Source organism: Nerophis ophidion, linkage group LG19, assembly GCF_033978795.1.
Source record: "Nerophis ophidion isolate RoL-2023_Sa linkage group LG19, RoL_Noph_v1.0, whole genome shotgun sequence".
Taxonomy (NCBI): domain Eukaryota; kingdom Metazoa; phylum Chordata; class Actinopteri; order Syngnathiformes; family Syngnathidae; genus Nerophis; species Nerophis ophidion.
This window is the reverse complement of record NC_084629.1, coordinates 36,207,375-36,223,513: the sequence shown is the minus strand read 5'-3', so window position 1 is coordinate 36,223,513 and position 16,139 is coordinate 36,207,375. Positions and strand designations below refer to the sequence as shown.

At 37.7% G+C, this 16,139-nt stretch overlaps 1 protein-coding gene across 1 annotated transcript in view; it reads left to right on the top strand.

The window, feature by feature from the left end:
- LOC133538349 (E3 ubiquitin-protein ligase SH3RF3-like) overlaps positions 1-16,139 on the top strand; it is a 269,084-nt gene that overhangs the window by 185,032 nt on the left and 67,913 nt on the right. The window contains exon 3 of the mRNA XM_061879912.1: positions 4,243-4,338. Within this exon, the coding sequence (XP_061735896.1) occupies positions 4,243-4,338 (96 nt within the window). The remainder of the gene's footprint in view (positions 1-4,242; positions 4,339-16,139) is intronic.

The window sequence follows — 16,139 nt, the reverse complement described above, 5'->3', positions numbered from 1 at the left end:
CACTTCACTTCACTAGTCTTTTCTCAAGGACATTGTTATCACTTTTTTGCATTCCGAAGTCCGCGCCACAACCGTCGGCTTTATTATAAGGAAATGGGAGATTTTGGGAACAACAGCAACCCAGCCATCAAGTGGTAGGCCACGTAAACGGACAGAGAGGGGTCAGCGGATGCTGAAGCGCGTAGTGCGAAGACTTTCTGCACAGTCATTTGCTGCAGACTATTTAATTAAACTCTGTGGTTTGCTTTCTCCAAGGTGACTATAAACATTCACCATATGTAGTTAATTCATTCACTTCACGATCTAGTAAAATTACACAATCTTTGAGTTTTAAAAATAATTTTTATTCTTCACTCAAGGGGCAAATTTTACACCGATGCCTAGAGGGCGCTATCTTCCCAATGAAATTGAAGTTGTATACTCTATCTATGGAGCCAAAACACTAGCTATGTGCACATAGCTCGGTTGGTAGAGTGGCTGTGCCAGCAACTTGAGGGTTGCAGGTTCGATTCCCGCTTGTACTATCCTAGTTACTGCCGTTGTGTCCTTGGGCAAGACACTTTACCCACCTGCTCCCAGTGCCACCCACACTGGTTTACATGTAACTTAGATATTGGGTGTCACTATGTAAAGCGCTTTGAGTCACTTGAGAAAAGCGCTATATAAATATAATTCACTTCACTTCATGGACACAGTTAATCTGATTCAAAGCCTAACTGGAATAAAAATGATTCATTTAAACACGCAATGCGGAAATATGCTGACCCGATCATGCGCGTTTCATTCCGATCGAGACGGGTGAATTATGACCAAAGTCATTCGGATTGTAGCGCATGAAAAACACATCTTCCGAAATTACGTTCGAAGGGATCCAGTTGTCGTCTTAACAAGCTGTTTTGTACCCCAAATTAAAGCTACCACCAGTCTTAACTGCTAGCAGAGCGTCAGAACAGAACATGAAAACGTGCGGCAACTTATACATATCCCGTGGCAACAGAACAGCTGAATTTCGAAAAAGAGAGGTGAAACAAAAGTAGTGAACAGAAGGAAAAAAAATGATACCGTGATAACGTCTTACAGGCAGGAATGCACAAAGCCATGTTTGATGATAGTGGAAGTCGACTGTGTCTTTGGCACCTGCAGTGAGTGGACTCGTCCAAAAGTTGGCGCCATATCACAAACAATCACACACCTTCCCGTTTACATTAGGGCAGGGGTCGGGAACCTTTTAGGCTGAGAGAGCCAAGAATCCGAATATTTCAAAATGTATTTCCGTAAGAGCCATATCATTTTTTTTCAACACTGAACACACCTAAACGCGTATATTTTTAAGTAAGACCAACATTACTATATATATATATATATATATATATATATATATATATACATATATATATATATATATATATATATATATATATATATATATATATATATATATATATATATATATATATATAATAGGTCTCCTATTCTTTGTAATAACATTGATATTCTGAATTGTGGAGGGGGCGTGGCCTGAGGGCCTGCAGCAAAGCGGGGCGTGCCAGGGCCGGCCTCGAAATCAGCGACAGGTGCGTATACAACCCACCTGGGCCTTGTTATCTAATCACCTGTCGCTCTGTTATAAGCAGCAGCCAGGAGGAAAGACATTAATTGATTAACGTGGACCCCGACTTAAACAAGTTGAAAAACGTATTCAGTTGTTACCATTTAGTGGTCAATTGTACAGAATATGTACTGAACTGTGCAATCTACTAATAAAAGTATCAATCAATCAATCAGGGTTGGAGCTGGAGGCAGAGTGCGAGCGAGAACGAAAGAGAAAAAGACAATTGCTGGAAAGCAACTGAGAGACTTATTGAAAAATAAAAAAATAGCGTAACCCTGAAACAGGCTTTCATGTCGGTGCTTGGTGGTCTGAAGAACCCCCAGGAGGGCAAGCCCTGAAAAAAAAAAATAATAATAAAGTGCGGTAGAAAAAAGGATGGATGGATTCAAATGCATGACCATGTTTACTACTTTGAACGTTATTTTTAACACTTTGATTACAAGTGGAATTAGTCATTACTTATTGTGTTAGGCAGTGTTAGCTCAAATTTATCCGAGAGCCAGATGCAGTCATCAAAAGAGCCACATCTGGCTCTAGAGCCATAGGTTCCCTACCCCTGCATTAGGGTCTGCGCATGTCAAAGTAAAGTATTCCGATTTTAGGTGTGATGAATGAAAATGCTCGTCATAATCAGATTATTCTACTCCCAATGATAAGATTAAATCCATGTTGTTCATGTAAACAAGAACATTCTACTCCCAATGATAATCAGATTAAATCCACGATCTGTATTTGGGATCTGCATTAGTACTGAAAATGTGTGCGCGTCCGCCTTTGTAGTTAGTGTCGACCCCATTCTTTTCATCTACCTTGTTATGAGACATTCATCCTCCCTAAGTTCTTACTTATATCTGTCAGTAAACTTTAGTTATTAGAGAATTCCGGTCGGAAGTTTTTTCATGGGACACATTTCAGGCTTTGTTTTTATTTCCGGATGAGGAGATGCTGCTCCGTTATTGATTGAAGTAAAGTCTAAATGTCATTAAAAACAGTCAGCGCCATCTTTTGACACTTCTTCCACTCCCGTTGTCAGGTTCAAACACTGATGACATCTATTAAACAGACAAAGAACCAAGGAATTAAAAAGAGACATAATTCAATTTAGCTCAATTGAGGAGAAACGTCTGTGCTGTACTCTTCGTACAGTCTCCCACCACGCTCTGAGGAAAGATTGTACGCCTCTTTTATTTGGACTTTCCATGATTACATGGCAACAGCTGTTTTTTAAAGGAAGGGGGTTTGTAAACAGCCGCCGCCTATGGTTACAAAGCAGTTCAAAGAAAAGGTGCCTGGAAGGGGGGGTCAGGTCCTGCTTCCTCTACGCTTTGTAGATCTCGGGTCAGGATAAAATCTTCCTGTAGATTGCAATACATCTAGGAAACCGACACCTTCATGTCGCTTCCCATCCTACACAGTGGAGACCTGAAAAAAAGACTTGACTCGACCCCGCTCATCGGCGGTGGGCCTTATAATCCGGTGCGCCCTATGGTCCGAAAAATGCGCTAATTGCAAAAAATATACACAGCAAATGTATTCTGTTTAACCACTTGCGGTAACATAAACTCGTGTTTTTGTGGTATACTTTGCTTAGAAATATGTAACTGAGTAAGTTGCGGAAACATATGCAAATTTCCGCACTTTATTTACTGATCCATCCATCACGGCGCCGCTAAAAATAGTTTTTCTACGTAAGCGCTCGTAATAACAATATCACTAATAATGTGTTCATATTCAGTTGATAAGTAAATGGAGTTGTAGAAGTCGCGTGCTCGCAGTCCGACTGAAACATACGCCAGGTGTGCAGATTTGACAAAGGTTTAATTGTTTTTTTTTCCACGAGCTCATCAGACAAACGTTCGTTCTCGACTTTTCAGTCTCTCCCAATACTCCTCCTCCTGCACTCGGCCGCTCATTGTTAAAGACAACAGATGATTGGATTAACAGGCACCACCTCTGAAATCTAATCACGTTTGTCTCGCATTCAGCACATGCTGGTGTTCGTCTTCAGCATAATAGACAGCTGCGGTGACCTTTGTTTTCATGGGTGCAATGACATCATTATCTGTTGTATCCCATCAATCCTTGTCCTGAGTTTCTTGGCATTTTTCTGAGTGTAGTTTTAGTTTCTGTCTTGCGCTCTTATTTTGTGGTTTTTCACTTCCTGTTTTCTCCTTCCCGGCTGCAGCTTTTTTACGGCCGCCTTTTGAGCACTTGTCCCCTCACCTGTTTTCTGTTGGTAATTAGCACTGTTTAAGTCGAGCCCGTACGGACGCACTGCCTGTGGACTCTTCTGCTGCCGCACGTCTTGCGCAGTAAAGTTTGTTCTTTGTCCCAGCATTGCATTTATTACCTTTGTAGCCTCCTTTTGCTTCCAGAGTATTTCCCACCTCTCATGTTTTTGTCATTTAAAATCTCTACATCAATTACCTTTAATCTATTGTTAGCTGACTTTTGCTAAAGAGTATTTACGATTTAGAATGCATGAAAACATTTACGTTTGTGTTATTTTCTTGGGATTTTGGGGGGGAAAATTTCCCCTAAAAGTGCAGTTCTCCTTTAAGGTATTTTAAATAATGACAATATCATGTTAGAAGTTGTGCGTTTATGTTTTGTGTGTGTGCGTTTTCCAGGATGAAGTTCTGACAGTAATCAGACGAGTGGATGAAAACTGGGCAGAAGGCATGCTGGGAGACAAGATTGGTATCTTCCCCATTCTCTACGTGGAGGTAAAGTCAAGACGTCACACACGCGCGCACACACACACACACACACACACTCACACACACACACTCACACACAATTGTGTATTTCTGACGTTCTTGGGACCTCATAAAAATACCTACCTCTTTAGGACCACCTTTTCTAGATATATAAAGATTTGTATTGACAACATCAACAATATATACAACCCCAAAAGGAACAAGCGGTAGGAAAATGGATGGATGGATGGATGAATGAATGGACGGACGTACTATGCAAATATAAAAAAGCTTGTTGTTAAAAAAGAGTTGGAATTTCACAAAAAAAGTCACAATTTCACAAGAAAAACCTTTAATGTTGGCAGTATTATAATCAAAGTGGTAATTTTACTCAACGCAAGTCAAAATTCGACAAGAAAAAGGGAAAATTTGTGCAATATTATGATAAAAGTTGGAATTTTACTCAATAACAGTCGCAATTTTACAAGAAAAAGTTTAAAATGCTGAATATTTTATCAAAAGAATCATATTTTTAGTCGACAAAAGTCACAATTTTATAAGAAGACTTACAAATTTTGGCAGCAGTATAATAATAATCTGAATTTTACTTGGCAAAATGTTGACAAAAGTTATGATTTTACTCAAAAAATGTCACTATTTTACAAGAACAAAAATAAATTGGCAATATTGTGTTACAAGTCAGAATTTTATATGAAATATGTCATCATTTTGCAATAAAAAGTAATAATTTTACATAAAAAAGTAATAACTTTAAACTTAAAATGTTTACACACACTTGTTATTTCATATGCTGACCAGAGGAGGGGTGGCACTTTTAACACTTTTAAAAGCGACACACAGTCAATTTGATTTATGTCTTCACTTGTTCACACCTCCTCATATGGAAGCTACTTTTCCTTGTTGGGTTAGGGTTAGGGTTTAGCCCTAACCCTAACCCTTTTTCAAGAAGGGTAGAAATAAAGAAATAAGAGAAGGCACACACACACATTCTTGTATTTGTTACCTTTCTACCTTTAGGACCACCCTTTCTAGATATATAAAGATTTGTATTTAAAACATTAATAATATATACATACTATGCAAATATAAGAACACTTGGGAAAAATGAGTTGGAATTTCACAAAAAAAACCTAGAATGTTGAGAGTATTATAATCAAAGTCGTAATTTTACTCAACGCAAGTCAAAATTTGACAAGAAAAAGGGAACATTTGTGCAATATTATGATAAAAGGTGGAATTTTACTCAATAACAGTCGCAATTTTACAAGAAAAAGTTTAAAATGTTGAATATTTTATCAAAAGAGTCCTATTTTTACTCGACAAAAGTCACAATTTTATAAGAAGACTTACAAATTTTGGTTGTATTTTAATAATAAACTGAATTTTACTTGGCAAAATGTTGACAAAAGTTATGATTTTACTCCGAAAATGTCACTATTTTACAAGAACAAAAATAAATTGGCAAAATTGTGATACAAGTCAGAATTTTATATGAAATATGTCATCATTTTGCAATAAAAAGTAATAATTTTACATAAAAACTTAATAACTTTAAACTTAAAATGTTTACACACACGTGTTATTTCATATGCTGACCAGAGGAGGGGTGGCACTTTTAACACTTTTAAAAGCGACACACAGTCAATTTGATTTATGTCCTCACTTGTTCACACCTCCTCATATGGAAGCTACTTTTCCTTGTTGGGTTAGGGTTGGGGTTAGGGTTAGGGCTAAACCCTAACCCTAACCCTTTTTCAAGAAGGGTAGAAATAAGAGAACGCACACACACACACACACACACACACACATTATTGTATTTGTTTCCTTTCTACCTTTAGGACCACCCTTTCTAGATATATAAAGATTTGTATTTAAAACATTAATAATATATACATACTATGCAAATATAAGAACACTTGGGAAAAATGAGTTGGAATTTCACAAAAAAGTCACAATTTCACGAGAAAAACCTAGAATGTTGGCAGTATTATAATAAAAGTCGTAATTTTACTTAACGCAAGTCAACATTCGACAAGAGAAAGGGAAAATTTGTGAAATATTATGATAAAAGTTGGAATTTTACTCAATCACAGTCGCAATTTTACAAGAAAAAGTTTAAAATGCTGAATATTTTATCAAAAGAATCATATTTTTAGTCGACAAAAGTCACAATTTTATAAGAAGACTTACAAATTTTGGCAGCAGTATAATAATAATTTGAATTTTACTTGGCAAAATGTTGACAAAAGTTATGATTTTACTCAAAAAATGTCACTATTTTACAAGAACAAAAATAAATTGGCAAAATTGTGATACAAGTCAGAATTGTATATGAAATATGTCATCATTTTACATTAAAAAGTAATAATTTTACATAAAAACGTAATAACTTTAAACATAAATGTTTACACACACTTGTTATTTCATATGCTGACCAGAGGAGGGGTGGCACTTTTAACACTTTTAAAAGCGACACACAGTCAATTTGATTCATGTCCTCACTTGTTCACACCTCCTCATATGGAAGGTACTTTTCCTTGTTGGGTTAGGGTTGGGGTTAGGGTTAGGGATAAACCCTAACCCTAACCCTTTCTCAAGAAGGGTAGAAATAATAGAACGCACACACATATTCTTGTATTCGTTACCTTTCCACCTTTAAGGCCACCCTTTCTAGATATATAAAGATTTGTATTTAAAACATTAATAATATATACATACTATGCAAATATAAGAACACTTGGGAAAAATGAGTTGGAATTTCACAAAAAAAACCTAGAATGTTGGCAGTATTATAATCAAAGTCGTAATTTTACTCAACACAAGTCAAAATTTGACAAGAAAAAGTGAAAATTTGTGCAATATTATGATAAAACTTAGAATTTTACTCAATTAGTGTCGCAATTTTACAAAAAAAAGTTTAAAATGTTGAATATTTTATCAAAAGAGTCCTATTTTTACTTGACAAAAGTCACAATTTTATAAGAAGACTTACAAATTTTGGCAGTATTATGATAATAATCTGAATTTTACTTGGCAAAATGTTGACAAAAGTTATGATTTTACTCCAAAAATGTCACTATTTTACAAGAACAAAAATAAATTGGCAAAATTGTGATACAAGTCAGAATTTTATATGACAAATGTCACCATTTTGTATTAAAAAGTAATCATTTTACATAAAAAAGTAATAACTTTAAACCTAAAATGTTTACACACACTTGTTATTTCATATGCTGACCAGATGAGGGGTGGCACTTTTAACACTTTTAAAAGCGACGCACAGTCAATTTGATTTATGTCCTCACTTGTTCACACCTCCTCATATGGAAGGTACTTTTCCTTGTTGGTTTAGGGTTGGGGTTAGGGTTAGGGCTAAACCCTAACCCTAACCCCTTTTCAAGAAGGGTAGAAATAAGAGAACGCACACACACACACATTCTTGTATTTGTTTCCTTTCTACCTTTAGGACCACCCTTTCTAGATGTATAAAGAGTTGTATTTAAAACATTAATAATATATACATATAATGCAAATATAAGAACACTTAGGAAAAATGAGTTGGAATTTCACAAAAAAAGTCACAATTTCACAAGAAAAACCTATAATGTCGGCAGTATTATAATAAAAGTCGTGATTTTACTCAACGCAAGTCAAAATTTGACAAGAAAAAGTGAACATTTGTGCAATCTTATGCTAAAAGTTGGAATTTTACTCAATAACCGTCGCCATTTTACAAGAAAAAGTTTAAAATGTTGAATATTTTATCAAAAGAGTCATATTTTTACTTGACAAAAGTCACAATTTTATAAGAAGACTTACAAATTTTGGCAGTAGTATAATAATAATCGGAATTTTACTTGGCAAAATGTTGACAAAAGTTATGATTTTACTCAAAAAATGTCACTATTTTACAAGAACAAAAATAAATTGGCAAAATTGTGATACAAGTCAGAATTGTATATGAAATATGTCATCATTTTGCATTAAAAAGTAATAATTTTACATAAAAAAGTAATAACTTTAAACTTAAAATGTTTACACACACTTGTTATTTCATATGCTGACCAGATGAGTGGCACTTTTAACACTTTTAAACGCGACACACAGTCAATTTGATTTATGTCCTCACTTGTTCACACCTCCTCATATGGAAGCTTCTTTTCCTTGTTGGGTTAGGGTTGGGGTTAGGGTTAGGGCTAAACCCTAACCCTAACCCTTTCTCAAGAAGGGTAGAAATAAAGAAATAAGAGAAGGCACACACACACATTCTTGTATTTGTTACCTTTCTACCTTTTGGAACACCCTTTCTAGATATATAAAGATTTGTATTTAAAACATTAATAATATATAAATACTATGCAAATATAAGAACACTTGGGAAAATGAGTTGGAATTTCCCCAAAAAAAACAAAAATGTTGGCAGTATTATAATCAAAGTCGTAATCTCACTCAATGCAAGTCAACATTTCACAAGAAAAACTGAACATTTGTGCAATATTGTGATAAAAGTTGGAATTTTACTCAATAAAAGTCGCAATTTTACAATAAAAAGCTTAAAATGTTGACATTTTTTTTAAAACGTGTCATTATTTTACTTGACAAAAGTCACATTTTATAAGAGAGCTTTAAATGCTGGCAATATTCTAAAAATCTGACTTTTTACTCGGCAAAATTGTGACAAAAGTCCTCATTTTACTCAAAAAATGTCACTATTTTACAAGAACAACAAAAAAAATTGGCAATATTGTGATTCAAGTCAGAATTTTATACGACAAATGTCACCATTTTGCATTAAAAAGTAATTATACAAAAATTATTGCAATATTACAGAACAAATATTTGAAATTGTTCCCAGTTTTACAAGATAAAAGTCAACACATTGTGAGAAAAAGACTGCTTTAAGTTCATTTTTTAATTTTTTGTTTTTTAATCTTCATTATTTACTTCAAGTTATAACAGTATGTCTCTGTATACATTTTTTTTTTTATTATTAATTTTGGCTAAAGGGGGAACATCTCAATTTCTTACACACACTTGTTATTTCATATGTTGACCAAAAGGGGGAGCAGTTTTAAAAGCGACACACAGTCAATTTAAAAAAATCCCTCCTTTTTGGGACCACCCTCATTTTGATAGAGGTGCAAATGAGACACTCTCTATTAGATGCAATGTTATTGGGACCATGACTTATGTCCTCACTTCTTCACACCTCCTCATATGGAAACTACTTTTCCTTGTTGACGTCCCAAGAAGGGTAAAATTATTACTTTATGTCCGTAAGCGGAGAAAAATCCATTAGCTGCGCCGTTTTATAAGCAGCAGGGTTCGAAGCGTAGGAAAAAAAACAGTGCCTTGTAGTCTGGAAAATCGATGTATACACTTTATAGTCTTTAAAGTGTGTGTTTTTTTACTAAATTATGGACTTTTGTCAAGGCTAGAACCAATTAGTCAGGCTTACATTCTTTCTTATTGGGAACTTTGCATAACTATACCAACTTTTCGAATTGCGGACCATGTTCGAGAACCAATTAAGTCCGTGAGCACCCTGGTGTTAATGTTCAGGTCTATGGGACCCGTTTTCATTATTTTATTAAAAGAAAAATGATACAATTTATTCATTTTTCAAACCGAGACTCACTGACATTGGCTCATTTTCTGTGGAGAACATATATCAGAATACATATTTAATGACTACACACCGTACATTTCTATTGCATATAAGATGTCCGGGTCCACTGGGTAATAGAAGTGTGGAAATTCATGTTCTGTGTACCCCCCCACCCACCCCCCCCCCCCCCCCCCACACACACACACACACACACACACAAATCAGGCCTCGACAGAGTGTAGGTACACAGAACATCAGAGGGTCAATTGTGCGAGAAAAAGAGAGCAGACAGTGTTGACCAGCAATGTTGCGACCTTGTGTGGGAACTGCAGGTGCAGAAACACAAAAGAAGAATCCCTAGGGGATGCAGAAACTGGCAGACAATTTTTCCGCGCAATGTTCAAATTGTTGTTCCTCAGCCAGCGTTTGTGGGTCCGGCGGACCCACAGCGGGTCCATCAGACCCACAAAAGCTGGCTGACTAACAATATGAACGTTACACAAGGGTTAAGGTGGAACTTTATATGGGTGAGGAGAATATATTTTTTTATTTGTCTTAACTACAAACCCCATTTCCATATGAGTTGGGAATTTGTGTTAGATGTAAATATAAACAGAATACAATGATTTGCAAATCCTTTTCAACCCATATTCAGTTGAATGCACTAAAAAGACAACATTTTTGATGTTCAAACTCATAAACTAATAATTAACTTAGAATTTCATGGCTGCAACACATGCCAAAGTAGTTGGGAAAGGGCATGTTCACCACTGTGTTACATCACCTTTTCTTTTAACAACACTCAATAAACGTTTGGGAACTGAGGAAACTAGTTGTTGAAGCTTTGAAAGTGGAATTCTTTCCCATTTTTAGCTTCAGTCGTTCAAAAGTCCGGGGTCTTCACTGTCGTATTTTACGCTTCATAATGCGCCACACATTTTCCATGGGAGACAGGTCTGGACTGCAGGCGTGCCAGGAAAGTACCCGCACTCTTTTTTTACGAAGCCACGCTGTTTGTAACACGTGCTGAATGTAGCTTGGCTTTGTCTTGCTGAAAAAAGCAGGGGCGCCCATGAAAAAGACCAAAGCTTTTGTTGTTCCAAAACCTGTATGTACCTTTCAGCATTAATGGTGCCTTCACAGATGTGTGAGTTACCCATGCCTTGGGCACCAATGCACCCCCATACCATCACACATGCTGGCTTTTCAACTTTGCGTCGATACAGTCTGGATGGTTCGCTTCCTCTTTGGTCCGATGTCGAATATTTCCAAAAACAATTTGAAATGTGGACTTGTCTGACCACAGAACATTTTTCCACTTTGCATCAGTCCATCTTAGATGATTTGGGGCCCAGAGAAGACGGCGGCGTTTCCGGATGTTGTTGATAAATCGCTTTCGCTTTGCATGGTAGAGCTTTAACTTGCACTTACAGATGTAGCGGCGAACTGTTCTTAGTGACAGTGGTTTTCTGAAGTGTTCCTGAGCCCATGTGGTGATATCCTTTAGAGATTGATGTCGGTTTTTGATACAAGGATTGAAGGTCACGGTCATTCAATGTTGGTTTCCGGCCATGCTGCTTACGTGGAGTGTTTTCTCCAGATTCTCTGAACCTTCTGATGATATTATGGAGCGTAGATGTTGAAATCCCTAAATTTCTTGCAATTGCACTTTGAGAAACGTTGTTCTTAAACTGTTTGACTATTTGCTCACGCAGTTGTGGACAAAGGGGTGTACCTCGCCCCATCCTTTCTTGTGAAAGACTGAGCATTTTTTGGGAAGCTGTTTTTAGACCCAATCATGGCACCCACCTGTTCCCAATTAGCCTGCACACCTGTGGGATGTTCCAAATAAGTGTTTGATGAGCATTCCTCAACTTTATCAGTATCTATTGCCACCTTTCCCAACTTCTTTGTCACGTGTTGCTGGCATCAAATTCTAAAGTTAATGATTATTTGCACAAAAAAATGTTTATCAGTTTGAACACCAAATATGTTGTCTTTGTAGCATATTCAACTGAATATGGGTTGAAAAGGATTTGCAAATCGTTGTATTCCGTTTATATTTACATCTAACACAATTTCCCTACTCATATGGAAACAGGGTTTGTAAAACTTACAAGAATAGATTGGAGTGACAAATGAAGAATCCACACGAGTGGAACGCTATGGACGACTCGTAGATGAAACGGGCTACATTTCCGGTTCAAAGTGCATTTTCAACTAGCGGCAGTGAGTAAACTCGCCCAATAGATGGCGCCACAGTAAAGACAATAACACACCTTTTCAGCGTCTGTACCTGGACTATTTTGTTCAATGCGAAACAGAAAAATCCATAAATTAGCCGAACCTTTTTTTAAGCTGCAGGGTTCAAAGCGTAGCGGCTTATAGTCCGGGAAAATAGGCTTGAAAAAATAAACACACGAGGCCGAGCTGGACTGCAGCAGGTGTTTGTGGGCGCAAAATAGAACAACATGACCCACGTACAAAACCCAAAACCAGGGAAGTTGGCATGTTGTGTAAATGGTAAATGTCAGAATAATTGTATCTAAATTATCAAAAACTTTGTGTTTCATTGAATTCAGAGAGGACAAAAGCCGTCTTTGATCTAACCAATCAAAATGCTTGTAAAACTCCACTGTGTAGGATGGGAAGCGACATGAGGGTGTCGGTTTCTTTGATGTATCGTAAACCACAGGAAGATGTTGTCTTTACCCGAGATCTACAAAGCGGAGAAGAGGCAGGGCCTGACCTCCCTCCAGGCACCTTTTCTTTTAACTGTTTTACGACCTTTTCTTTGAACGGTTTTGTAACCAAAGGTGACGGCTGTTTACGACCCACCCTCCCTTGGAAACAGCTGTTGCCATGGGAAAGTCGAAATAAAAGAGGAGGCATACAATCCTTTGTCAGAGCGTGGGCCGACACTGTTTAAGGGTACAGCGTCTACGCCAGGGGTAGGGAACCTATGGCTCTAGAGCCAGATGTGGCTCTTTTGATGACTGCACCTGGCTCTCAGGTAAATCCGAGCTGACATTGCTTAACACGATAAGTAATGAATAATTCCGCTTGTAATCACAGTGTTAAAAGTAACGTTCAAAATATAAAACATTCTCGTGCATTTTAATCCATCCATCTGTTTTCTACCGCACCTGTTCAAGAGGTTGCGTTAATGGTAAAAAGTTATTTATTCATTATTGATTAGTGTGGGTTTCTTCAGACCACCAAGCACCGACATGAGAGGCTGTTTCAGGGTTACAATATTGTTTTATTTTTCAATAAGTCTCTCAGTTGCTTTCCAGCAATTGTCTTTTTCTCTTTTGTTCTCGCTCGCACTCTGGCTCCAGCCCCAACCCCGTCTCTCCTCCTGGCTGCTGCTTATAACATAGCAACAGGTGATTAGATAACAAGGCCCAGGTGGGCCATCTACGCACCTGTCGCTGATTTTGAGGCCAGTCCTGGCACACCCCGTTTCGCTGCAGGCCCGCAGGCCACACCCCCTCCACAGTTAGCTTCAGAATAACAATGTTTTTACAGAGAATAACAGACTTATTATACTCTATAAATGTTGGTTTTACTTAAAAATGTACGTGATAAGTTGTGTTCAGTGTAAAAAAAAATATTATATGGCTCTTACGGAAATACCTTTTAAAATATTAGGCTTTTTGGCTCTCTCAGCCAAAAATGTTCCCGACCCCTGGTCTATGCTTTTCTCCTCAATTGAGCTAAATTGAATTCTGTCTCTGTTCACTTCCTTGCTTCTTGTCTTGTTTGATAGATGTTATCAATGGTTGAACCTGACAGTAAATAAAAACAGAATACAATGATTTGCAAATCATGTTTAACTTGTATTCAATTGAATAGACTGCAAAGACAAGATATTTTATGGCTTGGCATTGTCTTGCTGAAATAAGCAGGGGCGCCCATTAAAAAGACGTTGCTTTGATGGCAACATATGAAGAGGATAGAATGGACTTAATCGTCATTATATTTGCATGTAATAAGATTAAGGACTCCAACTTAAGATGCGGTATTGGGGAAAAAAATGGAATTAAAATAAATCACACAAGTAGTAATAAAGATAAAAAGTAAGAATTGAAATAAACAGACTACTATCCAATAAAAACAATAAGCAATCCTGTACAATAGACAACATGCACTCAAAGGGTAATATTGCACAGTAGGGTATTAGGGTAGGATATTTGTAGAGGTTGCCCTCTAGTGGGTTCTTCGGACCACCACACACTGCCCAGAGAGCCCGGATTTCAGGGTACAACACTGATTTATTTTCATAAATGTGGAGAGCCACTTGCTTTCCAGCAAAATGTCTTTCTCTCTGTTTGTGTCTCTCTCTATTCCTCTCTGGCTCCCACTCCAACTCCCACACCATGTCTCATACCGGCTGCTGCTAATAAATGTGACAGGTGATTAGATAACAAAGCCCACCTGGGCCATCTACTAATCTGTCGCTGTCTTTGATGCCGATCCTGGCACACCCTGTTCCGCGGCAGGCCTGCAGGCCACGCCACCTCCTCAATATTGTATAGGGGTTGATTATTTATTACAAGTTTGAGTTCAAGATGGTGACCGCTCTATATATTGCTCCAAAACCTTTATGTACCTTTCAGCATTAATGGTGCCTTCACAGATGTGTAAATTACCCTTGCCTTGGGCACTAAGACACGCCCATACCTTCACACATGCTGGCTTTTCAACAATTCGGATGGTTCTTTTCCTCTTAGGTCCGGAGGACACGACATCCACAGTTTCCAAAAACAATTTTAGATGTGGACCAGTCCATCTTAGATGAGCTCGGGCCCATTTCTGGGTGTTGTTGATTAATGGCTTTGGTTTTAATGGTTTTAACTTGCACTTGGAGCAACAAACTGTAATTACTGAAAGTGGTTTTCTGAAGTGTTCCTGAACCCATGTGGTGATATCCTTTACACAGTTATGTGGCTTTTTTGGTGCAGTACCGCCTGAGGGATCGAAGGTCACGGGCATTGCTGCTTACGTGCAGTGATTTCTCCAGATTCTCTGAACATTTTGATGATAATACAGACAGTACATGGTGAATTCCCCTAAATTCCTTGCAATAGCTGGTTGAGAAATGTTGTTCTTAAACTATTTATTCATGCATTTGTTGACAAAGTGGGGACCCTCGCCCCGTCCTTGTTTGTGAATGACTGAATGCTTTTATACCCAATCATGGCACCCACCTGTTCCCACCTGTGGGATGTTCCAAGTAAGTGTTTGATGAGCATCCCTCAACTTTTTCAGTCTTTTTAGCCACTTGTGCCAGCTTTTTCAAAACGTCTTGCAGGCATCCAGTTCCAAATGAGTTAATATTTGCAAAAAAAATAACATTTTCCAGTTTGAACGTTAAATTTATTGTCTTTGCGTTCTATTCAATTAAATATAGGTTGAAAAGGATTTGCAAATATTTGTCTTTTGTTTTTGTTTACCATTTACACAATGTGACAACTTTGGCTCGGATACAGACGGACGATTGTTTGGCTGCGATGTGCACCTGTGAAGTAGATTCACAAGTTGTCGGATGTTGCCAGGCAGGACACGAGCGGTGTTTTTCTACTCTTTTTTTTTTTTTTCCTCCCTGCAGAAGGAGACTAAAAAGGGATGCCTTCCGGGTGTGAGGAGTTAGAAGTGATTGCACCTTCCCTCTTCCTGGCTCTCCTGCAGGATACAAGGTGTGGGCGGAGGAAAATAGGGCGGAAATAATTTCCCTTTTCGCTCTTTGCTTCGCCGCCGAAAGGATTTAGCGAGTGATTTTTACGTGACAGCCACGACTCGCCACGCAACCTTTTTACAGATCTGTACCGGCCGAATATAGTCCGGGTAATAAACACGATTGTTACTCGAGATTTGGATGTGTTATTTGTCGTCAAATACCATGATAAATATAAACAAAAGTATTATGAATACTTATATTAATAATATTAGGCTAAAGCTGTCTTTTTTTACGGTATACCGGTACTAGTATAGTGTTTCGGTACTAATGAGAGCGCATCCTGACCATAAAAGGAGCTATCGCTTTGCTGGACAAAAAGTTGCTATATTACAAGCGAGTGTCATTAAGCATGTCTGCAGTACCCGGAGGAGCCTAGGTCAAAAAATGAAGGACTCCTAACTGGAGAAGCCAAACCATCAGTTTTTATCTATTCCTCCTTTCGGTCTCTGGGTTGTG